Raw genomic sequence first — 27,600 nt, 5'->3', positions numbered from 1 at the left:
AATAATAAATGGCTTGAAAGTCTGAAATATGGTTCTTTGGCAGTGCATTAAATTTAGCTCTCTGTGAATGTTGTTTAGTTCTTTACTTTCATGAGTATTCAGTGCTCTCAAATCATAGTACCAAAATAGCCAAGGAATGAATGTAAAAATTCACAGGCTCAGTTATGTAAATTTTTGAATACTCGTTGATTTCCTTCGGAGTTCAAGCAATTGCAGTTTTATGTAAAGACCTCTCCAGGTGTTCTCTTAGGAGTTGGATATTTCTTAGACAGCTTTCCCTGAATAGCAAGTCTAGGTTGTAGTGGCGATACTGTGGCCAACACCTCAGATTCATATGCCTCTTCCTAGGTTTACCTGTGTGTCAATATAAGAAGATTTCCAGGGTCACTGTTTGTGGTTGCTGCTGCTCTGGCTGCTTTCTGGAGTCCACTCCCTAATTTTTAATCAATCTAACCCAGAAAGTGGTTGCAACTGTCTCTCAAACTATTGAGCAGTGAAGCTTGCTGTCAGAGAAATAACATAATTACAGGCATCAAATAATGCTGTAATGGTATTGCAGTCAGCAACCCATGCAGTTTCAGAATAGTTGCCATTACAGAGCACCAATACAGTACAGTATTAGAGACTTAAAGGGATTTGGTGGTTTATCTTATTACAACCAGGTACCACAAAGGTTATGATACTGCCAGGCCTACTTGTGAAGCATATTTGATGGAACCCAAAGCATGAATCTGATTGCTTTAGCTTTTCCATATTGAATGGAATTGGACTGTTTGTTTTTAAACTGTAACTGTGTAAAAATAAATCTTAAGCCTACACAAAAACTCTTTAACTTGTTACTTGAAAATTATTTGTGTCATTGCTGAATATATTGTTTGTGTGATTAAAATGACATGGTTCGACTTGTGAGTACATTACTAAATAACATTAGGCCTCAGAGGGAGGTGGAGAGGGTGAAACACAATAAAAGGTAGATGAGCAGAAACACTTTGGATGGATCATGGGTTTTGTACAAAGAGCAGTTTGTGTTTATCGCTATGTCTTTTCCTCTTACCAATTCCTGACATTGTTGAACTGTCACTGAAAGTCTCATGGAAGCATGTGTTTTAAGAAGGCATCTGAATAAGGGAGAGGCTAGTTTATGAAAACAATTTAAAAAAAAAATGAAAAGGTGATTCTTAACGACCTTTGTTACACATTTCATAATGTACAAACTTAACAACCTTGGGGAAAATCTAAATATGAAGGACTGACTTCAACATGCAATAGCTAAACAAATTATGTAGTATAGTATATAGTTCAATGTTTAATGCTGTAAATTAAGTACTATTTTTCACCTTTTAATTCCAATGCATGCTAATCATACTTATTCGTCTTGCTTCATAATATAAAGTGTCTTGTGTGTATCACAGGGGTTCTCAAACTAGGGATCAGAACCCCTCGGGGTTGCAAGGTTATTACATGGGGGGTCACGAGCAGTCAGCCTTCACCCCAAATCCTGCTTTGCCTCCAGCATTTTACAATGCTGTTAAATTAAATACACTTTTTAATATATTTATTGGGAGGGAGTTGCATTGAGAGGCTTGCTGTGTGAAAGGGGTCACCATTACAATAGTTTGAGAACCACTGGTATATCATAAAATACTACCTATAAACGGAAACAAGGATTTAAATTTGTTTTAGAAATTAATAAATGTTAGCATTGCTTTAGAAAAGACATTACTCTTTTAATTATTTATATATAAAATGGCTCTTCTGTCATATTCTGAAAGCAGCTAGTTCACCAAATTATAAAGCTAAAATCTATCTTTTTCTTTGTAGAAAAAGCCACAAATGAATACAATACCAGTGAGGACTGGGGTCTTATTATGGATATATGTGACAAAGTTGGAAGTACTCCTAATGGGTAAGATATGTTTCAGCTTCACAATGTCTTGCTCTACATTCACTTAAAAAACTCCCAACACAATGTACACCACTGTTAGAAGAGTGAAGCTTCCTAAAATGTGTATCTGGATCAGCTATGCAAAAAGTAATATGATCAATAAACACTTTTTTGTAAACAGTACTAACAATGACTATGGTTGTCTTTAAAGTGCTCTGAGAAGAAGTTTTGAACCTGATCGAAATTTCTTCCGACAGGATTTCCAGCAGAGTAATTGGTGTACGTTTGACTCATTCCAATTTTTATGCAGTATTGCACAGTAAACTGAGTTACACATGATAAATAATGTAGCATGAAATTCCTGAAGCATCCAGGCCAGGAGGAGAAAGTACAACTAGATTCACTGCAGAAACCTGTCTAAATTGGAAAGTTACCTATGATGAAAAGTTAGTGTATATGTGTTACAGGGAAATGTAAGATGGATGTAGGTCAACATGGAAAAGTGCGGTCAAGGTCAAAATGGAGTTTAATACTTTTAAACACAAGCTGTAATTCAATCGTCCTATAATAGTTGAATGTGACTGCTGATCTTTGGCTCTAGATTGGCTGACTTTTATCAGTCAAAGGTAACTCGTTTTATAATGTAGTTATCTTTGCATTTGTCTAACTATCAACATAGAAATCTCATCTGTCTGAAATCTTTTTTTACCTACTGTTAAAAATAATGCTTAAGTTTAAGATTACTGAACTAAAAATGACAAGAAAACACATTATTTTTGTCAGTATATGTGACACCACGCATTGGTGAGAGTCTCTTGTTTGTGTGGGCTGTTAAAAATAATGAAATTTTAGTTATAAACAAAAATTAAGAGAGTTGGACTAGATGTAACCACTGAAAGCACGTAAACTATCTTATGGAGCGCAGGGGTGATTTTTCTGTTACCTCCCCTAGGATATAGGGGTGCAACCTCTAACTTGATAAAGGCTCTTCTGTCTTAATGATCTCCCACAACCAGACAAATGTTTTGGGCTTCTTAGCCTTTGAGAAAATCAAGTCAACTTTTTTTCTTAACACTTTTAATATTCATCCTTGTACATTCCAAATGAATTTTGTACAGCTGTTGGGGTAGAATGATTTAAATCTCTTTTGTTAAAAAAACACCACTGTTTTTAATCAGGTTGAAGCTGTTAAAAACTGACGTTAGAATTAGTGTGATTGTAATTGTAGATTAAAATCTATAACAAGCTAAAGTATGTATGATACGGGTTTTTTAATGCCACTACTGATGACATATCTTATTTGAAGTTTACAAAACTGCTATAGGCAAACACAAAATACTGAAAATCAAGGCCCTGATATAGGAAACACTTAAACAGATATGCAATTTATTGGATTATTCTTAAAAGTAACTTCAACAGATGACATAGTCTTAAAGTGAAGCATGTGCCCAAGTGTATGCAACTTTGGGGCTCTAATTGTATTTTAACTCTTCTCACTCAGTGGTATAAAATCTTTGTCATTTTTAAAACAAAACTGCTTCAGTGTTGATAATGAAAAGTTGTACTTTCAGTACACTAACAAAGTTATTGTTGTCTCTATCTATCTACCACAGGTCCAGTTTTTCAAAAATGATTACCCCACTGATTTCAAACTGCAAATCTGATTGAGAAATATAGCCTAATAGGTTCAAAAAGTTGAAACGTTTCTGTTGAAATTCAGTATGTCAAAGGTGGTGTTTGTTTGCATTGTTTGTAGCATGGGCTCCTTTTTTTTTATAAATTTTTTATTTGTGGTCTTTTCACTGTACAAACATTAATGAAGTTCTGGACTTACTTTTTCAGCATAGATGAGCATTTTAACTGTGAAACTTCTCAGTTGAAAAAAAAAATCCATAAAACCTGAAATCTTTCCAACATTTAAGAAATTAAAAAAAAAAATACAAAACAGCTGCTTCAGCAAGTTGACTCTAAAATAGATACAAAGAGCTTGCAACGTGCAAATAAGATTTAAATTTTAAAAAAATCATTGTTTTTATCCACCTAGATCTGTGATTTTTTTTTTTTTTCCCCCAATATCTAGACAAAACGCACTTTTTAAAACATGGCAATTGCTTATTCGTATAGAGGGTGTTCTTCCTTGTTGTCTATTTCAGGTCGTTCTCTCTCCAGCCATGAGTAATAATTCCCAAGCTGGTACTTTACGGAAAACTTAAGTTTTGGGTTGGCTAAATCGCTGGCTTTTAAAACTTGTATCATATATTTCATCGGCTGACTTAACTTCCCTGGATGCTAACAACATGGTGACATTTTAATTTGTAATTCGCAGTGACTGAACTAGACTATACTATCACTGATATTCTCTTAATTCTCTTCTAGCGCAAAAGATTGCCTTAAAGCCATAATGAAAAGAGTAAATCATAAGGTCCCACATGTTGCTTTGCAAGCACTAACGGTAAGTAGACTATACATTATTTTGTGGAACTTTACATCTGTATCTTTATGTACTCAAGCAACCATTACAGCCAAACTCTGTCCATGAATACACATATTTAATTCTAGATGGAGTTGGTGGGAGTTGGCATGCTTATTTAAAGATGGAATTTAGCCCATATTACTCATTTTTTTTTTAAACAACACACACTCAGATTTTGGACAAATCACTACCATTACTGTCTTCAACATTTTTTGAAATTTTATTTCTGTTGTCAGCTGCTAGGAGCCTGTGTGTCAAACTGTGGAAAGATTTTTCACTTAGAAATATGTTCCCGTGATTTTGCAAGTGAAGTACGTGGTATAATAAATAAGGTAATGTATTATAACTTACTTAATATACTTAATATAAGAATGGATGAAATACTTGACACGGTTTTGCTTTGCGCTCTCAGTATATTTGTGATAAAGCTTACTTTATATGCTGTAAATAACATTTCCCAATTCTGATGCGTTTGAAAATACAACTGACTGACATCTTACTCGCCACTGAAATCTGTGAATGCTTTAATTTGTGGGGGGGTAATGCTAAGGAAGCGACTCTTGCAGATATCAAAGGTTGTGACTTAAATCATTTGCAGCTAGTTACTTAAGAATCTTAAGAAAAATTTATGGAATGTTGCTAAACTTGGTTCACTTGGTAATGTTGAGGTCTCCCCTATTTGAAGAAACTATCTTTTGCTTGAGTGGGAATAAATTCATAGGGAAAAATATTAACCTAAAAATGTTTAAGCTTACTTTGAGAAGTAGAAAGCCGTCATTAGATTTTCTCAGTCTCAAAAGGCACGCACAATGCTAACAAAAAAGAAACAGGAAAGGGAGATGTAAGCCTCTATGGCAAAGTTCAAGAGACTATTCAAGTCAAAAAGAAATCCTTCAAAATATGGAAATCTGACTCCAGTGAAGCCATTCAGCAGAAGCTCAAATTATAGCAGGCAGTAGGTAAGAGAGAAACTGTAAGGGCTAAAAATGGATTTCAAAGAGCAAATAGCTAAATATTTTAAAACAAGAAATCAGGGTGGATTTGATTTAAATCAGATTGATTTAATCATAATTTAAATCACTAGTCAAAGATTCGATTTAATCATGGATTTCTACATAAAAATGCATTTTTGTAGTTATTACTTTAATACATATTCTTCACAACTCAAAGATAAATGTAGGTTTCATTTTTAGAAGGTACACACTATACATTTTTAAAGTGATTTCTTTTGAAAACTTTTCAGATTTGCTTTACAGCTATATCAGAAAATGATGGTTTGGTTATTTCATTTACCAAAGGTAATTGAAGCAGATAGTTCACCTCCCAATGACTTCATAAATATCTCCAGTTCAACAGTTAATCATTAATATTTGGAGGATTTTCTTGCCATGCTGTATTAGGAGGAGAACATCACCAGACTGACATTTTAATTGTTTTATTTAACTAAAACAACAACATTATGTATTCTGGATTTTTTGCTTCAACAGCAAACACATAATAGTTTAACAAAACAAGCATATGAATTTTTGAATTTAGTTAAACATTTGAGTTTTTTAAAATCAGGTTTGTTTTTAACTAAAATAGTTAAATGAAATATTTTTAAAAAAAAATCCCAAAATTAAATTGACTACGTCAGCCATGTCAACACGAGAAACTTAAAATATTGGCTTCTGCAGCTAACTCAGTTGTCTTCTCCTTCATTTTCCTGTTTGTTCATAATCTGGAAAAGAAAAACAAGCTTTCCTGCTTTATCAGGTCCCAAATGATTTCTCAATTTGGAATGAATTAGTCCAAAGGAAGAAAATACTCTTTCTACATCGGAGAAGAAGCTACTGCTGTTAAAAATGAGATTATCACTTCAACAGTCTCTGAATCCAAGTGCTTAAGTGACTTCCACCAGTTCACTGGTGTGACTTTCTTTAAAACATCATCCGCAAACATATTTCTTGAATGGTTCACCCTTAGCTCTGAAGTTTATTATAGTTGGCAATATAGAGGGATGATTGCTGGATGTCCATGTCATAGCCAACTCCTCCTCTTCAGCAGTTAAGGTTTGATCCTGGTACCGAGTATTGAGAATATATGCAAGAAAATGAGCTGGTGCTAGTGGAGATAGTGCTTGTCCCATTCATTTTTTTTTAATGCTTGTAATTTAACTCTGTCATTGTGTATTTGTCTTTTTAAGATCTCACTCAAAAATTTCAAATTTCAACAGTGTCAGCAATAAAACAGCTGTTTCCCTGCATTTTGTTCAAGGCTACAGAAATAGGCTTCAGGGTACTCGGCATGTGTTCAACATTTCTCTTATGCCCAATGTTGAGAACTTTGGCTGTGACAGGGCCATCTGTTTTTTCACGATTTTGTTCACAAATTGTCATCAGAATAGGCCAGTTCTTGATATAGTGCTCAAAACAATCCACTACTGAGTTCCATCGCACGTCTTGTGGGAGAGTTAGCTTGGTTCCTCCCACTTTTTTCAGAACAGCTGCTGCAAAGTGGTTGTTACAGAAGTATTTTGCAGTTTCAACAATATTAGACTTTATTTCTGGAACACTGAAGTCTTTGGCTAGGAGGTGCATCAAATGATCACTGCAACCGTATGTTATTAGCTTGGGACTCTCTTCTAAATAGTTTTTTCTCATCTTGGATACAGTCGTAGCATTGTCTGTGACCAAGCTGCATACTAGACATTTGGATTTTTTTTCACAGTTTGTTATAACTTTTACTGCTACTTCTTGCAAGTATTCTGCTGTGTGTGTATTTCCTGATGTATCAATTGTTTCTGTAAAGAAGACGTTACCATTTTCTGTTGTCACATAGGCACGTACAACAGGATCATTGTGGACATTGCTCCACGCATCAAGACTCGGGTTAACAATTTCACCATCTAGACCTTTTGTACACTGCTCAGTTTCTCTTTCATACACTTTATCCAGCAATTTGCCTGGGACATCTGCTCTTTGGGTGGACTGTATCCTTGTCTTAATGACTGAACCATGTCAATGAAGTATGGGTTCTCAATCATACGGAAAGGAGAGTTTGTTGCATAAACAAACCAGGCAGTTTTTTCATCAATTACCTCTTTTTGTAATCTGCTGGTTTTTATCACAAACTTATCTATGGTTGTTTCTGGATGATGGAGATTTTTTTTTTTCTTTTTGCTACAGGTGATATACTGTGGCTATGTGACAAACATGATGTGACTGAAACACTGTCCTTGGCAGATAACTCTGAAACTATACAAAATGATGGTGATCTTGAAGGTGGATAGTCTTCAAAATCCTGTATGTTGAGGATGGATTCTCCTGAACAAAATAAGTCAATGCAGTTATTTAATTATTATTACCAAACTGCTCATTTAGTATTACTCATTGCATTCACTGACATTCAGTACTACTTTAAAGGTGAAATTGTAAAAAGATCTGCCTATTTCAGCTATTTTTTTATCACAACTGTATCTAAAATGATAGTACAATAGAGTATCAACTATATTTTTTTGCTCAAACATGAGAATTCAAGATTAGTCCAGAGGGAAGACCGGCAGTCCTTAAGAAAGAAGTATTAAATAAAAACATTTACCAACCTGAAGATCCTGCATGTTCAGACATGTTCCTTTCATCATCTTCAAGGCAGCTTCCTCCTGAGAAGGAACACTTCTCATGATGATGTTTCATTCAGACAACCAGGCCTTGCATTTCTTTGTTGCACTGTTTGCATTTTGCATGCATGCCTGTCTTACCCACAGGTAGAGGAACTTCATTAAAATATTCCCAAACTGGGTCTCTTTTACAGCCTGCTGCCATTATAGGGTTTTTCCTTCTAGTGAGAGAGTGGTATGGTAGATCTCAAATCTATGAAGGCTACGCTCAGAAAGACCTCAAGACTTCTGGAAGATGCTACTCAAACAGTTTCACTTTTGTTTCTACTGCCTGTCCCTCCCTTCTCACATTTATCTCCAGACTTCTTCTCCTTGTCCAGATCTATTCTGCCCCAAATAATCTTCTATTCATTGAGCTTCTTGAAACTTCACACTTTTTAAAGAGAGGTAAGGGATGGACTCTATGTACACAAATTTGCAGAGGGACAATAGGGTTGAGGTGTGTTGTTCTCACCTCTATATATTATTTAAAAACATTTTTGCTGTTAACAAGCATGTTATCTCTGAAGACAGAAATCCACAGTTTGAGAACTGCAAAACTAAGCATCTCTGATGGTATCTTCTAGACTGAGCACTGAGTCCCATTGGGTAGACAGAAAAATTAACCTAAATGATCTATATAGAAGCCCCTGGAACCCCAAAAGATCCATGAACTATTGGAACTCAGTTACAAAACTTTTCTTAAACATTACATGAATATATTGTCTCATACTGTAGATTTAGAATTTATAATCCCTATTCCATGATGGTATCTTTGAGCTATAATGTATCTTAATTAAAACTATCTTTAGATTGGATTTTTTTGATAAAATGCTTTTTGAGGAAAAAACCTATTTAAATTAAAAAAATCCCCCCCCTTTTTTTTTAAATAAAAAAAATCCTATTTTTATCCACCCTGCAAGAAATTCTAATATGTCAGAATCAGGAAGTCTGGTAAAATAATTGGTGGATCAAGTGGATCACCAGGCGTTAAAAGAAGTAATTATGAAAGCTAAGTATTTTGCCGAGGAGCTAAATGACTCAGTCTTCACCACATGGGCTGTTGGAAAGTTTCCTAACCCCAGATCTGCTTAGTATTTTTTTTAAATGTGAGCAACTATCAGAAATTGAGGCGTTAGAAGAGATATTGGAACAAATTGATAATTTAAAAAGCAATAAGTAACAGGGCCCAGATGGTACCTCCATGAGTTCTGAAGAAGCCCAAGAATGAAATGACTGAGCTGCTAACAACAGTATGCAATCTTATTAAAAAAGAGCAGTGGAAACAGAGGGTTGGAGGATAGCAGATGTTTAACCCCTATTTAAAAAAGGCTCTGTGGGTGATCTGAGATATTAAATACCAGAGTGCCATATATCTGTACCTGGTAAACTGGTTGACATGACAATTAAAAATAGAATAAAACACCTGGAGGATCATGATATCATAGGATCTAATCAGCATGGTTCCTGCAAAGGGAAATTGTCTCTCATTAATTTGGTAGAAGTCTTTGATAGTTCATAATATACGGGCGGGAGGGTTTTCAATGTCATTGAAAATGACTAGGGACATGGGAAAACTCTACTATGAAAAGAGATTGGGATTGTTCTTTTTAGAAGGGAGACACATAAGGACATTAGTGTATAAAATAATGAAAGGCATAGAGAAGGGAGGTTGGGATATTCTGTTCATCCTGTCTCATAACATGAGAACAAAGGGACAGTCAATTTAAATTACTTTTTACACGGCATGATTAGACTGAAACTATGCCACAGGTTATTGCAGTGAGGCCAAAAATTTAGCAAGATCAAAAAGGAGTTTGGAAATTTATATGGGTAACAAGAATATCCAGAGTTTTTAGTGCTAACAATTTGTTGAAAGGGATGTTAAACTTTATGCTTCAGAATTTAAACCGATCATAGTTGGGGATTAGGGGAACAGGAGGGCAGATTATCTCACATCTGCTCCCTGCTCTCCCCCCCCCCCCCAGTTAATCTGACACATGTTGTACTGGACACTGCTGGAGACAGAATACTGGATTAGATGGTTCCAGTTTGGCAATTCCTGTGTTTGCTGCCCTTACTTAGGAAGAGGTATTGGTTATGAGGCATGAAAGAGAAAAGTTTTATGGTGAATTATGCAATGGGAGGTCTTCAGCCCATGACTAACAACTCTTTGACCTTTTTCATTTATTTTTGGATTTCATTTTCATTTCTTGCTCCTCAGGATGCTTTGGGGAGAGAGAGAGAGTAACTTCAGACCACCATCAGATTCCATCATCATCCATCATCTGGATGTTGAGTGCAAACTGGTCTTCCATATCATATTAGAATGACCTCTGCTGTTTCTTCCTTCTGACAAAATTTCTGATGGTTTGTTCCTTCCTAAAGGGTAAAAGGAGGAATAAGTATCGAAGTCTGCACTCTCCTCTTCCCCAACCCATCCACTTGTTGCCGAGATAATCTGTCCTTCATATTCTGTTAAAATAGCACTTGTAGTTGAGAAATGATCCTTCCAATCCTATTGAAGAACTGGGTCTACCTAGGGATGTTGTTCACCATGTGATTGGGAAAGTCCCCATTCTCCTCCACTGTCTTTTCATCCCTTCGGAAGAAAAGGTCGTAAGAATGAAAAAGAGCATCAGAAGACTTGCATTTTCCTGGCAAATGGTAGTCTTCTTCCTTAAGAAAACTATCCTAGGGCTGCTTTTCACTGGAAATATGCTCATGCTGGTTATTGAACATCTTAAAGAGGTTTCTCTGGAGTAATGAGTGACTTCATTACAGCAGATAAACTCAGTCTTAATCCTCAAACATTTATGTTTTAATTTTGTGGTAAGATTGTTATTAAGCTATATTTATAGTGTATTCTGGAGCATTCTCTTTAGTAGTGTTATAGGAGAGAGATACTATCTGATGACTTTTGCACTTGGCTTGCAAACTCGAGTCCAGGTCCTTGGCTGGTGTAAATTAGCATAGCTTCATTATGGGTAATGGAACTATGCTGATTTACAGCATCTGAGGATCTTGGCTGTTTTGTTAGAGGCTGAAGTGCTTTAGAACTGGTCCCCTTATTATGTGAAGATCCTTTAAGAATAGAACCATTGGAACACTGTTAGATAAAGTGAATAATTTTCCCAAGATTAAAGCAAATTCCATTAACTAATCTGAGGTTTTTGCCATGTAGACATACCCTCAGTTATACCTACGGCTGGCCTATGCCAGCTGACTTGGGCTAAGGGTGTGTTTAAGTGCTGTGTAGATATTTGGGCTCGGGCTGCCTGAGCTCTGGGACCCTCTCACTTCACAGGGTCTTAGAGCCCGAATGTCTGCACCACAATTAAACAGCCCGTTAGCGTGTGTCTGCACAGAAATATAAGCCTAGGGTAGTGGAACTGGAGTCAGTGGACCTGTGTCAGGAACCCTGGGCTTGAGCCTCTACACTGCATTTTTAACCCTAGGTCAAGGATTTTCTGACCCGTGCTTGAACCTAGGGTTCTGGTGTCCATTCTGCAGTGCACAGACCTGAGTCAAAGAAACCCTATCCCAGAGTGTCTAGTGCCCCTACCTCTCCCCTGGTGCTGACACTCTAGACCTACAAATGTGTTGCACTGTGGGAAAACTACTGCATACACTGTTTCCTGACTGTAATTGTGCTATCGATGGGACTCAGATGCCCAAAAGGAGCACATGAGTACATTAGCTCTTTTGGTGGGTGTCTCAGTAGTCACTGCAGTTTGAGAAGGCTTTATACTGAACTACCATCTAATCTGAAAATTGGGCTCTCCACCTCTAGGCTGAGTCACACTGGCAGGAAAATGCCCATGTGCACCTGTTCTGAGGATAATTAGGACATCAGTCTCCAGGGCTGTCACACTATTAAAATGAAACTTTGCAATTCTTTTAAAAAGGGGACATTCAATGAAGGTGTTTTTGTATGTTTGGGGTTTTTTTTGTCTTTTTGGTTTGACATAAAATGTAGGTTTCGGAGGAAAAACGTACGTGTGTGTCGTCGTTGTCTCTCACCCCCCCCCCTTCCTCCCAGGCCTGGCTGTGGAGCAGTGAAGTTTATCCCCAGGGCTTTTGTGCAGTGTGCTCCAGCAACCCCCAGGGATCCCTGTTCCCGCTTCACCCTGGAAGGCTGGGATAAGGGATCCACAGGAGGTAGCGGGGAAATTTTGGGGCTGGCTCCCACTCACTGTCCTCATAGTGTACTCTGCCTGGGCATGTCTGCACATGCAGCCCGAGGGATGGCCTGGGAGCAAGGGACAATGCACAAAGTGGGACCAAGGAAGTGCCCTGCAGGGAAGGGAAATGGCAGAGCTCCTGGCTCAGCACAGCCAGGGGAAGAATGACCCCCAACATCCTGGCAGCTGGGAGCTGCCTTCTGCCTGTCAGTTTTTCTCCCTGCTCCGGGCAAGTACGTGCAGCAGCGTGGAGGAGCCGGAGCCATCATTGCAGGAGGCTGCAGGGAGGTTTTGGGACTGACTCCCACCCACTGCCCTGATAGCACACACTGCCCAGAGGCTCCTGGACAAGCAGCCACAGGGAGGGGCCAGAGAGCAGAGCAGGGACCAAGTGGCTGCCCTGCGGGGAGGCTATTCCATCCCCTCCTGTGCTGAGCCAGGAGCTCTATGGCTCCCCTTTCTTCAGGGCAGCTGCTTAGTTCCTGCTCCGCTCTCTTGCCCTTGTCCGCTGCCCTCCGTGGGGCTGTGTGTGCAGGGGTGCCTAGGAATTGTGCACCAAAATCTGTCTGTCCTTTTGTGATTTTGCAAAAAGCTTCTTCTGATCTGTCTCCACTGAAAACCCTGTAGGCTCTCTGATAGCTTGCTTGCAGACCGGTGTTCAGAAGACAATGGGTTAACTGAGCCGCTGCCCTTTGGAACGGGAAGTGTGGCTTCTTTTGCAATAGAGTGCAATAGACTGCACCAGAGATCGTTAGCATAGAGAGGACTAAGGAAGTTGCCCCAAGAAACTCTGGAGGACCTTCTGGACTTGAGTCAAGCTGGGGCCATGTGCACACAGGAAAGCAATAGGGCTTGAACCCTGAGTCCCAGCTGAACACTGGCTTGGTCCCTCCAGCCCTGCAGGGTCCTGGGACCCTAGGTTTGAGACCTAGGTTTAACACAATTGGTGTGTGGTTACAAGGGGGGTGGTTAGGCTTGAGTCCAGGCTCAAGTCTGGGCTTACATTGCTGTATGGACTTACCCTTAGCCCGAGCCCCACGATCCTGATCTAGCTGGAATTGGACAGCTGGGATTTTTTAAGTACTGTGTAGACATACCCTGAGACATGCAGTGATTTAGAAAGTTGCTGTGCTCTTTCTTTAAGTTCTACAGGTTTTGTATTGTAGACTTACATTTATACATGCTGTCTGGGGGGTTGCAGTTTGTGGTGTCCTATTTCTTCCTTGTCCTGAGGATTACTTATCTGGATTGTATCTGTTCTATTTTATTGGTTCTAAAAGTGCAAAAGTGAATTTTTGCCACCTTAAATTTTGCTTTTGTGTCTGAACAACACTGGTTCTAAAGATTTCACCTCCTTATGTTTTCCTCAGATTTTGTATAGGAGTTTAGTTAGGGTTTTCAGTGGGTTCTCTTACCTTATGTCTTATTTCTGGTGTTTATTTAATGTTTGTATAAAAAGTTGCAGGCCTATAGCACATTATATAGTGAGTAGGGATGGCCAGAGAATGTCGTTTTGTGAAAAAATTTAGAGCTTTTGAGATTTGTTTTTGATTTGAGGTAGAACAAATGTGAGACAAAGATAGTAGCCACATTTCAGTAGACTATTGGGGAACATGGCGATGCCCCCTACCTTGCAGTAGCTGGAATATGGTGTAGGACAGGGGTTCTGAAACTGGGGTCAGGACCCCTCGGGGTTGCAAGATTATTACATGGGGTGGTCGCGAGCTGTCAGCCTCCATCCCAAACCCCGCTTTGCCTCCAGCATTTATAATGGTGGAAAATATATTAAAAAGTATATTTAATTTATTGGGGGGGGTCACACTCAGAGGCTTGCTATGTGAAAGGGGTCACTAGTACAAAAGTTTGAGAATGACTGGTGTAGGAGCTGCTGTGCTGGCTCTGTGCTACCGGAGATATCCTCCGATATTGATCCTCCAGGAGCTAGATATGTTGGTTGTGATACCAGAATCCATTGGTGGTACCAAAGGCCCATGCTGCGCTTCCAGGCTCTAGACCTATATGTATAATACTCTTTTGTAAGATATAATGCACTATTTAAGACATGGCGGCAACATATATAATCATAACTTTGTGAGTGTTTGTTGTTGAATCTCTTTTTACATTACAGGGGTTTGAATTTTTGGCATACAGTGATTTCTGCTCTTTTTATGTCTGTAAACATCCCTCTCTAGACAGTTATTATTTAACTTTGTCTTTATAGGCTCATCCTAAAGTATGTGAAAAGCTAAAAGCTTTAATGATGGAGTGGTCAGAAGAATTTCAAAAGGACCCTCAATTTAGCTTAATATCTGCAACTATTAAATCTCTTAAAGAAGAGGGAGTAACTTTTCCTACAGCTGGATCTCAGGTAATGACAGATATAATTCTGATCTGACACATGCCAAAAGACTTCTTTCATATTATATTTCTAATGATGTGCTTGTGTTATGAATATGGGGGTAAGAGACCGGTAATCTATTGAAATGACATCTTTCTGTTGCTGTTTAAAAGAGCAGATTATAAAACCAGAGGTGGCTTCATGTCCCCATTTAGGAGTGACCTTCTCCCTTCCAGAACCAGGCACACATTTGTTCATTTTCCTCTTACTTTTTTCCCGCCTTCAGAATGTCTGAGCGGATGACTAAGTTGTGCTGCATGCTGCCACTGTGGAGACTGGAGTGGCACCTGATGCCTGACCATCCTAGACTAAGTCAAAACTTTTCTGAGCTGTCCAGTAGCTTGAATTTAAATGTTTTGCATGTTGTGAGTCCTTTCTACTGTGCACTTTCTAGGTGTTTCTGTAGCACTAATGGTGACTATTTGAACACCTCACGCATTAATTTATTTATCCTCACGATGCCCCATGAGATGAATATTGTTGTCCCTGTTGTCCAGATGGGGAGCTGAGGTACAGAGAGATCAAGTGATCTTCCAGATGCGTTTAAACTGTTGCAGAGCTGGAAACAGATCTCTTAAGTCCCTGTCCTATTTCTTAACCACACAACCGTCCATCCATTTCAGGAATTGCCCTTCCTCTGGGTGATGGGGGCTACCCCTCTATCCTGGTATGGGTAGTTCTCTGGATAGTAGGTGTATAGTACATTCCAGAATTTGGCTAGAATAATCACAAACAAACAAAGAAGACAGAGAAAGTATTGTGTGCTGCATAAAATAATTTCATGAACTTTGAATCTTGCCCTACTTAATATTGAGAGAAGTACTTTTTGTCTGCTAGCCAACTGGGACTTGTCAAAACAAAAGTAAGAGTCTGGACTTGGAGGTAAAAGCATATGTTGTAAATGACAGATATGGCAAAGATTTGAATTCATGGATGGAGAGTTCTTCAATCAGGCTTGCACTGCTGAACTACTGACAACGAGTTACACTTCATTGTCTCTCTTGTGGATAAAATTTTATGTTTGTGTCTTGACAGGCTGAATGTTTTCAGCTACATTACCTCATGCATTGCCCTACAAACAAGTGAGATTGAAGGATTTATCGCTCATTAACGTTTATGTTCTTGCAAAAAATGTTTGTTTAGGACTCATGAGAAACCGTATCATTGCTGGGGCCTTACACTAAGTCTAGTGCAGCATGTTGCTGGGCCTCAAGGCCCCTTCTCTGCTAGGATTTATGAAAGCTTCAAGGAGAATCCCACCCTGTTGTATATGCTCCTTGCTTTTTTTCCTGTTAATCTCTGTAAGGTAGTAGATGACCAGTTTTACTTCCTTTCACCCTACACTCAATACTCGGAGGGGTGGAGGGTGGCTCTTCGTCATCACAACAAAAAAGTCTTTCTCCTTTCTGTAAAGCCTGACCTAGGTGCTGTTTAGTGTGACTTCCTCTGCTGTTGCTGTGCTTAGATGGAATTGCATTGCAACAGTGGGGAGTATGAGAGGCTGAGGGCATACTGTCCTGCAGAGCGGGGTGGAAATAATAATAATAAATGGTCTCCTTGGGTCTACAACAAACAAAAACTGAAGCCGTGGGGAGTAAATTTAAAAAAAAGGGTGAGGGATCTCCACTGAGTGGTGAAATGAGGGCTTCAAATGATGGCGAGGGTAGGTATGTAATACTGTTACATATACATTCTTTTTTTAAAAAAACACAGTAACGGTAGCGCTTTCTTTTTTGCTTGAAACATAGCTGGATTCATGTTGCCAATTCATTTCAGACTCTCACAAGTGCTGCCAAGAATGATGCATCATCAAGCAAAACCAAAGAAGATGAAGATATAGCTAAAGGTAAATTATTAGTCACAGCCTTTGGTTAGAAATGTAACACTTATAAGTGTTCTATACTTGTGCTCTGAAACACGTTTTGTTAACATGCATACATTTTCCACTAAAAAAGAAAACTGTACCCAGAGAAAACTGTTCCACAGAATGGAAAGTGATAAGGGTGTGGGAGGTCAGGAGAGAATAATATGCTATTTTTAAAAAAGCTTTGGAGGAGGTGGTGGATAAGAGGTATTACACCCATATGCAGTCCACTGGCAAGGGCCTTGGAGGCACTGCTTGTACTGCAGCTGTTCCTCCTGTTTATAGAGCTCTTGATCTCCTCTTCCCTTCTGCCCCATCCCATCTCTTCCTCACCTCCACATCTGTCCACTCTGAAAGATGGAGGTTTTAGAATGGTTTTTATTCTTTATGCTCTCATGTTGAGTACAGATATCCTTACTCACATGACACAGCCAAGAATTAGTATACAGGATTTCTGGTACTATCAGTAACATCACTGTGTTAGCATGAAAGCTGTGTCTTATAGTGAACTTGAAATTCCTATTGTAATTAACATGTTTGCTTTTATAATCTATTTCAGAACTTGTTCATGGCTAGTTTCTTTTGAACTTTCAAATTGTAGGGCTAAGTAAACTTATTGGAGTTTAGACAGGTTAAAAGTTTAAGAATAAGAAATTTGAATTCAAAATACCTTTAATCAGAAGAACAGATATATATCTTGTTCATTTTTATAATATATTCTTTGAAATTGGTCTTTCACTTTTCTCATTTCAGAAACTAAAATTATTTATACATAAATAATAAAGTATACAGACTTACTTTTTTTATTTTCCAAACCATAGCTATTGAATTATCTCTGCAAGAGCAGAAACAGCAGCAAACGGAAACTAAATCCTTATACCCATCTGCAGAAATTCAGCAGAACAATCAGAAGGTCTTAAGGAAGGTGCGAGCCCTGTATGACTTTGAAGCTGTTGAGGACAATGAGCTCACCTTTAAAAGTGGAGAAATTATCATCGTTTTGGATGACAGGTACAGTGTGTTTTAGATGAAGGTGTATTTTATTATTGAAACATGTTGGCTGTGATCATTTAAATTGGTTCTTTATGAGCTGTGTCCTGCGTGTTTTCTTTTTCTTTCTACAACTCCTTATATTGTGTTCATCCATTACACTTGGAACAGCTTTCCAATTAATAATTTCTAAGCATCTCTTATTTTTCTTTCAATTACTTTTAGCTAGCCTGTGTATAGAGCTTCTGTTGAAGTCAACAGAGCCCTTTATTGACATCCACATTTCATTTGTCTTCAGTTTAGATCAGTACTATTTGTGTCTTTAGTCTGAGTACTGTGAGGCAAGGATTTTTGCTTTTGACCCTGACATAAAGCACTCTGTACATCCAGTAATGATGTATAATGAATTCAAGCTCCATCTAGAAATTATGGAAGCCCTGGCTACTGACTGTGTCCACATTTTGTTCAGGTCCAAAATGATTAGGACCATATTTAAGTTATGTTGTCCTTTAAATCATCAAAGTGCTTTACAGACTAATTATGGATGTAGTCTTAATGGGACAGTCATAGACTTCTTTAATTTTTAATTTTACTCTTCACTGTTGCTGCTGCCACCACCAACTGCCCTGACTTCAGCTGGAAAATAAAACTTAATTCTCTGCCAGCATTGTCCTTATTTAGCAAACAGTGACTTACTGTTCCTCCTTTTTCTGCTAGTAGGCATTAGAGCAGAAACTATAGCTCTGCCTTTGTTTTTCCCAATTTTGTGTAATATTTGTACAATTTTTAGGTTAAATTAGTGGGACACGGTCAACTTAAAATTTAATTAATTTGTGACAAGTTAAAAGAAGCTTCAAGCACTACATTTCCCCTGAATGATCCTACTGATTTTTGGTGTGTTACTACTACAGTTTTCCTGTCTGTAAAAATGCTTTTCCTCTCCTCTGTTGCTGGGTGAAGTTCCCATATAAATCAGAAAAACAGACTGTATTGAGACAGTGCTGTCAAATGCACAAAATTGAAGAAAATAAACTTTTTAATTTTTGAGTTGCAGTATATGGGTGAATTTCAGACAGAGTGTAATTCCTAAGTTGACGGTATCTTTTGACTTGAATTTCCTCCACTACTCTACTCCAGTAGAATAGCACAGAGCATTGCAGGTCCTATAGGCCTGATCCCGCAAGTTGCTCTGAGCCCTCGACTACCATGCATTTTGCAGAAGGTACTCAGCAGTTTGCTCCAGTGGGCACACGGCCTTTATTTGGGCAGTGTTATCAGTGATATTGATGAAGTTTTGCCTGAGTTAGAGGGTTGAGGATTAACGCTATATTAATAGCACTTACGGTTTCTAATACCTCCCTAATAACTGAAAGATAGAATGATGGAATAAGAACCTCCAGCTATTTAGTATCTATTTGTAAATCTAGCTTTTAATGGTATGAATGTTTAAAGTTTTCTAATTACACATTTTAATTCCTCAGTGATGCCAATTGGTGGAAAGGTGAAAATCAGAGAGGAGTAGGACTATTCCCATCTAACTTTGTATCTTCTAACTTAAATGAAGAACCTGAGACAGGTAAGTTACATATTAAAAGCTACCATGTGATGCTTTAAAAAGGTGGGCAAGTGAAATATTCAACTTGGCTTCTCTTTAATCCCTCAATACAGCGACTTGTCCAGGGTCATGCAGTACACCAAGAAGAGAATCCAGGGATGGAATCCTGACCCCGTTTAAGTCAGTGGGAATTTTGCCTCTGGCTTCAGTGGATCCAGGATTTTCACCCGTTTTTGTCTCCTTTTTGCTAAACCTCTGTACTGTCCTGTTACAGAAAGCTGGTTCTGATATTTCATGTACTCTAGTCTCTCATGAAGAACAAATTATATTTGAATCCAGGAATCTACCACCTAAAATGTTGCTGAATTATAGCCTGGACTCTCTATGCCATTAGACATGAATTTAACGCTGAATTATATTCCTGCTCATGTGTAATTCAGTTTAAGGTAAAAATTGATAGTTTGATTCACACCAGTACTTTCAGAAGTAATTCTGTGTATACAGTAAAAAGAAAAGGAGTACCCGTGGCACCTTAGAGACTAACAAATTTATTAGAGCATAAGGTGCCACGGGTACTCCTTTTCTTTTTGCGAATACAGACTAACACGGCTGCTACTCTGAAACCTGTGTATACAGTGTTGTTGTAGCCATGTTGGTCCCAACATATTAGAGAAACAACTCTCTTTTACCAACAGACGTTAATCCAATAAAGGATATTACCTCACTCACCTGACTCTAAGTTAGTCTAAACATTTACACAAGCATCTTAAAATTCCATGGTATAAAACGTGAGAGTGATGGGGTTGTTTTAGAAACGGGTGGAGGTCAAATAGACACTTGCCCTTGCTGACTTTGATTCACAGTTTTGAATGTTTGTCCAAGGAACAATGGATTAAATTCCAAGTAAAACCTATCACGTTCAGAAACTGATCAACTTGGAGTTTGTTTTGCTGTAATGCAATGTTTTCTCCCCTCTTCGAAGGCCTAAGAGCATCACTTTCTGGGAGTCATTTGCTTTTTTTAGTTCTTTTTGACTTTAAAGATTTGACTTCAAAGAGTGTATTTGTACTCGGGTCTAAGGAAACAGTTTAAATTATGCAGTGTTGAATATTTTGTTTTTTGAGAATAGGAGGGTATATTTTTAAGATAGTATAGTAACAAAGATGAAGAGGAGGAACTGATACTCATGTTCTCTTAGCTACTGTGGATAAACCACCTGTTACTGAAGATACTACAGAAGAAGTTAAGACAGCAGAACCTGAACCTGTTTATATAGATGAGGTATGCAATCATTATTTTAGAAACTTTTTTGATTGTTTTTATATTACATATAAACATAGAAATATATACACAGTGAAAATAGCATATAAATAATAAAATTCAGTGTTCACTACAAAACCATGGTGGTGGGGGGAGTATGGACATCTGTACCTATAAAGGTCATGTAGGACATTAATAATTGAAGTGACGAAATAGATAGTTAAGTGAGAACATAGTCCACAAGTATCGGGAATTAATATATACTAAACTGCAAAGGTATGCAATAGTTTCATGTGTGACTAGACTTCCTTGTATTTTTTCCACACGCTTCTATTCGAGTCACTTTTTTCACTAATGCAGTAGTAGAGATCTCACTCAGCCAGTCTGTGTATGAGGGAGGAATTGCAGATTTCCATTTTCTTAAAATAACTCTTTTGGGAAAGCACTGAATATAGCATTCCAGAACACATGCATTTTTTGACAGGTATAGAGGATGTGTGAAAGGTTGGCATGTGGCTGCTTAGATTTCCAGTACTCTTTAAGCATTGCCAGTCTATCCTTAAACATTCTTGAGTCCACTAGTACCTTTTAATATCTTGTTCTGGAAGCAGACATTTTTAATGGATACAAAATGTGGAGTTGAGTGTTTTATACAAATTTTATGAAAATATTAGTCTGTACATCTGTGATGGAGTAGTCTGCCACTTAAGGGCAGTAGTAGCCCTTTAAGGTTTGAAAGCAATAGATATAAGGGCCTAAGGGGGATATGGGTAGAGAAAGCAGTCCCAGGATTTAGTGGTGCTGGGGAGGAAATCCTGTCATTGTACCTTTAGGGGTCTGGGGCCAGGAGCCTTGCAAAGAGGGCAGGGCAAGGCTCCCCTTTCCCACCAACCAATTGGGAATGTGCAGAGAGAAGAGGGAAGCTCATTAAGGAAATACTGAAAAGGAGAAATTTATAGAAGGAGCTGGGAGGGGTTCCAAAAAGAGATATTTCCAGGTACAAGAAAGAAGTTTTTCCTGAAGGAAAAAGTAGTTGGACTGAGCCCAAGATGATGAATGTCCATCCCCAGGTGCATCTGAGTAAGGTCTGCCTTTCGCTTCTGACTGTCATTAATAAATGAGACTCTTGGAAGGGGATTTTCTTCAGTAAAAAGGTCTGTCTGGACTTGCTTATAACCCAGGTGAAGGGAAACTCAAGTAGAGCCAAGCTGCAACATTGCACCTGACTGAAAGAGGTGGGCTGGGATGACTTCTCTGCTATCACAACATCTTTCTGTGCTGACTGGTGAAAATAGACAGTGGAGAAAAACCTTGTTTAGATCTCTTTATAAGAAAGGCATTTTTCCATTTTCAAACGAAAACTAGAGAACTCTGTGCTATGTTTTAGGAATAACTACATTTTAAAAATCTTTTATCTGTCATTCAGGATAAAATGGATAGAGCGCTGCAGGTACTTCAAAGTATAGATCCTACAGATGCAAAGCCTGATTCACCAGATCTTCTAGACTTAGAAGGTATTCTTAACAGTATTCTTATGAGAATTACTAAACATACTAACTTCAAAAAAAGAAAAGGAGTACTTGTGGCACCTTAGAGACTAACAAATTTATTAGAGCATAAGCTTTCGTGAGCTACAGCTCACTTCATCGGATGCATTTGGTGGAAAAAGCAGAGGAGAGATTTATATACACACACACAGAGAACATGAAACAATGGGTTTATCATACACACTGTAAGGAGAGTGATCACTTAAGATAAGCCATCACCAGCAGCAGGGGGGGGGAAAGGAGGAAAACTGCTGCTGCTGGTGATGGCTTATCTTAAGTGATCACTCTCCTTACAGTGTGTATGATAAACCCATTGTTTCATGTTCTCTGTGTGTGTGTATATAAATCTCTCCTCTGCTTTTTCCACCAAATGCATCCGATGAAGTGAGCTGTAGCTCACGAAAGCTTATGCTCTAATAAATTTGTTAGTCTCTAAGGTGCCACAAGTACTCCTTTTCTTTTTGCGAATACAGACTAACACGGCTGCTACTCTGAAACCTATACTAACTTCAGTATGTCATTCTACAGCTAAGAACAAAAGCATAGTTTGTTTTTGTTTTTCTCTCATTTTACTTGAGAGGTGTCTGAGCTTTAAATGTAAAAGTACTCTTGGTCTGTACTGATAAGTCTCCAATAGGTATGTTGGGCTTGGATCTTGGGTGGTATTAGGCTAGTATATGGTTGGGACCAAAATCTGCAATTGTTAAATAGAATTCTTGTTATTGTCTGAGGCACTAGCGGGCTCGGGAATTATTTTACTGGGTAAAACACAAACCCACTGACAAGTGAATTGATAAAAATGCACAGCGGCAACGTTTATTGGATAAACAAAGTTACGTGGTGGCTGGGGAATAGAGCGAACTGTTTGCCCATAGACAATTCAAATTATACAACCTCTTAGGCAAAGGGGAAGGAGGGGAAGTTACAGACTTAAAGATAATAGGAAAAGTTACATACATACCACATATCCGAGCCAACTGACCCGCAGTGCAGACACCAATCGCATGGTAGGCATAGGGTAAGTTACAATGAACATGACACGACACGGGCCGGCGCTAATGGGAGGATTATCTCGCCGAGGGATGATCAGTCTCCTTGGCGTACACGTGGAAAATCCCCCCCATTTCGCTTGTTGGCTGCTGTATTTTATGGGACTTCGTTGGGGTCGTGTTTTGCTATAGGTCGCTTAGCTTTTCCACCTTCCGGGTTCCAGGTTGGGGCCCTTTTACGTCAGCAGGTCTGCTTTTGGTTCTCTGCACACGACACCTTTGATTTATGCACTTGACACGCTTTTCTGCCTCCCGGGTCCCGGGTTGACACCCTTTATGTTAGCAGGTCTGCGCATGGCTCCTTTTGGTGTACGTGACAAGAACCTGCTGTAAGATGGGGGTGTTTTTGTTTTTTCTTGCGGTGAGCCGACAGTTGGCCAGCCCGGTTGTTTACCTTGGGTTGTGACAGTTTATATATTGCATAAGTGACTTACTCAGCCTCTGAAAGTTAGGGCACTGAAATCATCACTTTGAATGACCCATGGTGCTGTCAGAACTCCGCTTGAGGTGGAGCTATTTGTCCTGGAGGAACAAGTGACTCTAGGTAAAGAAACTGGTAATAGCGTTTGATATTCTCAAATCCTGTTACGCTATATGAAAATGTGTTTGCTCTCTGTCAACGCTTCCCCTGGAGTATCTCATAAGAACATGTTCGTGTACACATTATAAAAAATACTTCCCTAAACTAATAAAAATATCTGTTTTGTGTGTGCTAGGAAGGAAAAAATTGATACCATTTCTGTTCTTAGAGAAATTATGCTAAGAGGATGGGGGAGAATATAACCAACTAAATCTATTTCTTGAGACTGGGTGAACTCTAATTGGATAGATGTTTCAAAAAAAAATACTATATCGCTGTAAAAAAAGAACATCAGAATGGTTATACTGGGTTACACCAGTAGTCTGTCTAGCCCAGTCTCTTGTCTTCTGACAATGGCCAGTGCTAGATGCTTCCGAGGGAATTAACATGATGGGAATTTATCAAGTGATTTATCCCCTGTCATACAATTCCAGCATCTGGCAGTCAGAGGTTTAGGGACACCCAGAGCATGGGGTTGTATCCCTGACCATCTTGGTTAATAGCCCCTAATGGACCTATCCTCTATGAACTTACCTAATTCTTTTTGAGTACAGTTATACTTTCGGCCTTTACAGCATCCCCCTGACAATGAGTTTCACAAGTTGACTGTGCATTTTGTGAAGATATACGTCCTTATTTTTGTTTTAAATCTGCTGCCTATTCATTTCATGGGTGACCCCTGGTTTGTGTGTTTTGTGAAGGGGTAAACACATCCTTAGTCACTTTCTCCATGCTATTCATGATTTTATAGATCTCTATCATATCCCCCTTTTGTTGTCATTTCAAATCTGAACAGTCCTCATCTTTTTAATCTCTCCTCCTATGGAAGCTGTTCCATAGCCCTAATTTTTATTGGCCTTCTCTGTACCTTTTCCGATTCTAATGCATCTTTTTGAGATGGAGCGACCAAAATTGCATGCAGTGTTTAAGGTGTGGGCATACCATGGGTTTATAAAATGGCATTATATTTTCTGTTTTATTAAATATCCCTTCCTTAATGGACAGTGTACACTTAGTAATGGAAGGTGTATTTTGCATTGTAATCCTTTTCTTGACAATATATTTAGTGATTTTAAATCTGTTGTCCCTGCATGAATTCCTAAACGTCATGCAATATGCAGTTTCATTGGTTGTTTTATGCTATGCTGTAGCTCTGAAGTAATTGATTTTCGTTAGATGTAGATGAAGCAGTTTTGAGAGGATCATTTGAGAAATTTGGTGAAATTTCAATGCTGTTTGTAGGCAGTAGTTTTAGTTATATAGCAAACTAATTCTTGCTTTTCCTCCTCCTTTTGGAATAACTGGAAAATTATTGGTTTCTTTAATGACGATATTTAAAATTAAGAGCAAAATTTAAAAAAAGACTAGGTAGTAGACAGATATTATAATCTTTCCATTAATATGGCTGTACTCGGCTAAAATACATTCTTTCCCCGGACTAGTTAAAGTTTTAATTGTACAATATATTACACTTTTGTCTTCACAGACATCTGTCAACAGATGGGTCCTATGATAGATGAAAAACTAGAGGAGATTGATAGGTGAGCCAGTCTCTTTCTTGTGTTTTCAAACAAGGAGTACAACGCTGTTACATATGCTTCACCTTTATTTGTCAGGGTCTTAGACTGGGCATGGGATTACCACATTTTACTATACCTGTCCTCTTCTTCACCTACCTAAAATAAAAAATATAGAATATAAAATTGACAAGCTCACTCTTTATTTGTTTTAACTTCTTAATATTTAGTTTGATTTTCATTTTAGTGGGGCCTTAAAGGCCCCAAACAAGATCTGGACCCTGTTGTGTTTGGGTTCTGTATAAATAAATAACCAAGATACAGTTCCTGCCCTAAAGAGCTTCCAATCTAAATAGGGAGGAATGTACAGTGTCAATTTTTTCACTAACAGCAGTAGCAGAATGTCTAAAATTTTATGAGCCTAACTTTCAATTTGCTGATGACTATTATCGATAAGGAAACTTACTCAAATGCAGTGATTTCTCCTAGACCTTTGAGGAGACTTGATGATAAATGGGTAAAAGAAGAAGATAGCAAAGAGAGACTGACAGTTGTTTTTTTTTTTCAATTTGACTATAAGAAGAATCCCCAACCTCTTCTGTTGCGTACTTTCCCAAGTTCTATCGGTATGATAACTGGAATGGAGCTGGACATTTTAAAAATACAAATAAATGTCTTAATTTTTTTTTCATATTTAGTTAAGACTGTGCTTAAAGACCTTCTTAGTTTAACTGTTGCAAAATACCCAGAGGTAAACTCTGAAGGAGTTTTGAGTAAATTGTTTGTTTTTTAATCAGGAAACATTCAGAATTATCTGAATTGAATGTGAAAGTTCTAGAAGCCTTGGAACTCTATAATAAACTGATGAATGAAACGCCTATATATTCAGCCTATTCAAAGCTCCATCCTCCAGCACAATATCCACCCACATCAGCTGGTGTTCCAGTGCAGGTCAGTCCCCTTTTCAGAAAACAGAGGCTTTCCTAATATGCATCTTCTTTTTAAAGGGTGATAACAAAGCATAAAGGAGAACAGGCTTTATTGTTAGCTTCTAAACAATTTGATGTTTCCTCATGATCATTAAATCCTGTAGAATAAAATGTACTAGAACAAAATAGGTATCTTCTAGCACTAAAATGCAATTGTTAATCTTTGCTGAATAGTTAGTAGAAGGATGTTGTATTCTGAGTGTTGAAGTTTAACAACCCAGTTAACTAGTTTTCTCAGTGAGTCATTCAACAAAACATTTTTTTTTATACTCCTGAATTTCACAGATGGATAGATTTACTGAGTCATATGTCCTTCCTTAATCCCAAAAGAGAATGTTACTCTGTTTATTTTCAGGGATATGATTGAACTTTCTAATATGGTATGCATCATGAGGGCAATGCACTTCTTCCAGATATAGTCATCCTTCTTTGGATATATCACTTTGGGTGTATCACTATCTGCTGGGTTTTTTCCCCCTTTTAAGTAACAAGCACTTTGTGCATTAGTGGGTTAAATAACTCCAATATTGGATTCAGAATGAACTCTTACGTGCCCAACATATGTTCGTTTATGAAAGCAAAAAAAGGAGAAAAGGCAAGACGTATTTAAAGGAAACACTTAGAAAGAAAAAGTAGAATGTGCCTGCATATTTTAGGTGGGTTTTAAATGAATGTTAATTGCTCAATGTGAAAAGAATAGTTACCATAGTAACTGCCACATCAAAGAAGATGCACTTAACCATTATACTGTGCTTTGAGCTCTTGAAAATGACGAAAAATTCATTATATTTCGGGGGAGAAAAGAAATTCTGGACATGAGACAGCTGGAGTTTTTAATATTGCTGATCTCTTCTGAGATACTGCTTCCTGATGTGGAAAAAACAGCAAAATGATGCTAAGCACACTTGTATTGCACAAAGCTATGTATTTCCATCTATGTGTATATATACTTCATTCCAAATCCAAAACCAATGTGTGCAATATTCATATTTGATTTGTGTGTATACTGCATTGGCTTACCCTGCCTGTGGCTTGAATTGTAAAGACTTCAAGAAAAATCAGTTATTTACATAGGCTACATGCCATTTAATAAACAGTGGAAATGTTCTGCTCATTTAAGTATGTCTTTAAGATGCAACATTTCACCAGTACAAATAACCTGATAAACGGGGTCTGTTTCTGTTTCTCCTTTATCAAGTGTGAATTGTGCCTCCTTAGTGTTAATTTCTGCATTTCTTGACATAATATAAGATTTATAGCAAGGTTAACTTTTTTCCTGTTGTATACCTCGTTTATTTATCTCCTAGCTTATGAAATGTACTAACTTACAAAGTGTCTTAGAGTGTATATACAAGGGAGGTACAGGTTAAAAATCACCACCAAATCCTCCTGCTGAAAACATTTGCCTACAGTGAAATTTGAAATAGCAACAGTGCAAATTAAGGATGGAATAGTTAGAAAAACGAGGCAGAGTGAATGTAGGCAGTGCGTTTATCACCTGGGGGAGCTGCATACCTTACTGCAGCTAGAAATGTCTTCAAATGAACATCAGCTAATCTTCCTCTAACAAAGTTTGTGATCCACAGTATCTGTGTATCTTCTGTTAAATTCCCATCCACACACATGCTTGGGAGATGGGGGAAGCGGGGAGAGTTTCATTCTTCGAGATAGT

At 38.1% G+C, this 27,600-nt stretch overlaps 1 protein-coding gene across 2 annotated transcripts in view; it reads left to right on the top strand.

Moving 5' to 3' along the window:
• The window catches only part of STAM2 (signal transducing adaptor molecule 2), a 35,997-nt gene that overhangs the window by 4,618 nt on the left and 3,779 nt on the right, over positions 1-27,600 (top strand). The window contains exons 2-12 of one of the 2 annotated variants that reach the window (XM_038421646.2): positions 1,822-1,906; positions 4,262-4,337; positions 4,595-4,690; positions 14,401-14,547; positions 16,354-16,423; positions 17,332-17,452; positions 18,913-19,007; positions 20,185-20,267; positions 21,673-21,760; positions 24,909-24,963; positions 25,737-25,890. In XM_038421646.2, the coding sequence (XP_038277574.1) occupies positions 1,822-1,906; positions 4,262-4,337; positions 4,595-4,690; positions 14,401-14,547; positions 16,354-16,423; positions 17,332-17,452; positions 18,913-19,007; positions 20,185-20,267; positions 21,673-21,760; positions 24,909-24,963; positions 25,737-25,890 (1,070 nt within the window). Of the gene's footprint in view, positions 1-1,821; positions 1,907-4,261; positions 4,338-4,594; positions 4,691-14,400; positions 14,548-16,353; positions 16,424-17,262; positions 17,453-18,912; positions 19,008-20,184; positions 20,268-21,672; positions 21,761-24,908; positions 24,964-25,736; positions 25,891-27,600 lie in introns of both variants that reach the window. The other variant, XM_038421645.2, reaches the window with a different exon arrangement.

This window comes from Dermochelys coriacea, chromosome 11 (assembly GCF_009764565.3).
Source record: "Dermochelys coriacea isolate rDerCor1 chromosome 11, rDerCor1.pri.v4, whole genome shotgun sequence".
Taxonomy (NCBI): domain Eukaryota; kingdom Metazoa; phylum Chordata; order Testudines; family Dermochelyidae; genus Dermochelys; species Dermochelys coriacea.
The sequence above is the reverse complement of the archived record's forward strand: the minus strand, read 5'-3'. Positions and strand labels throughout refer to the sequence as shown.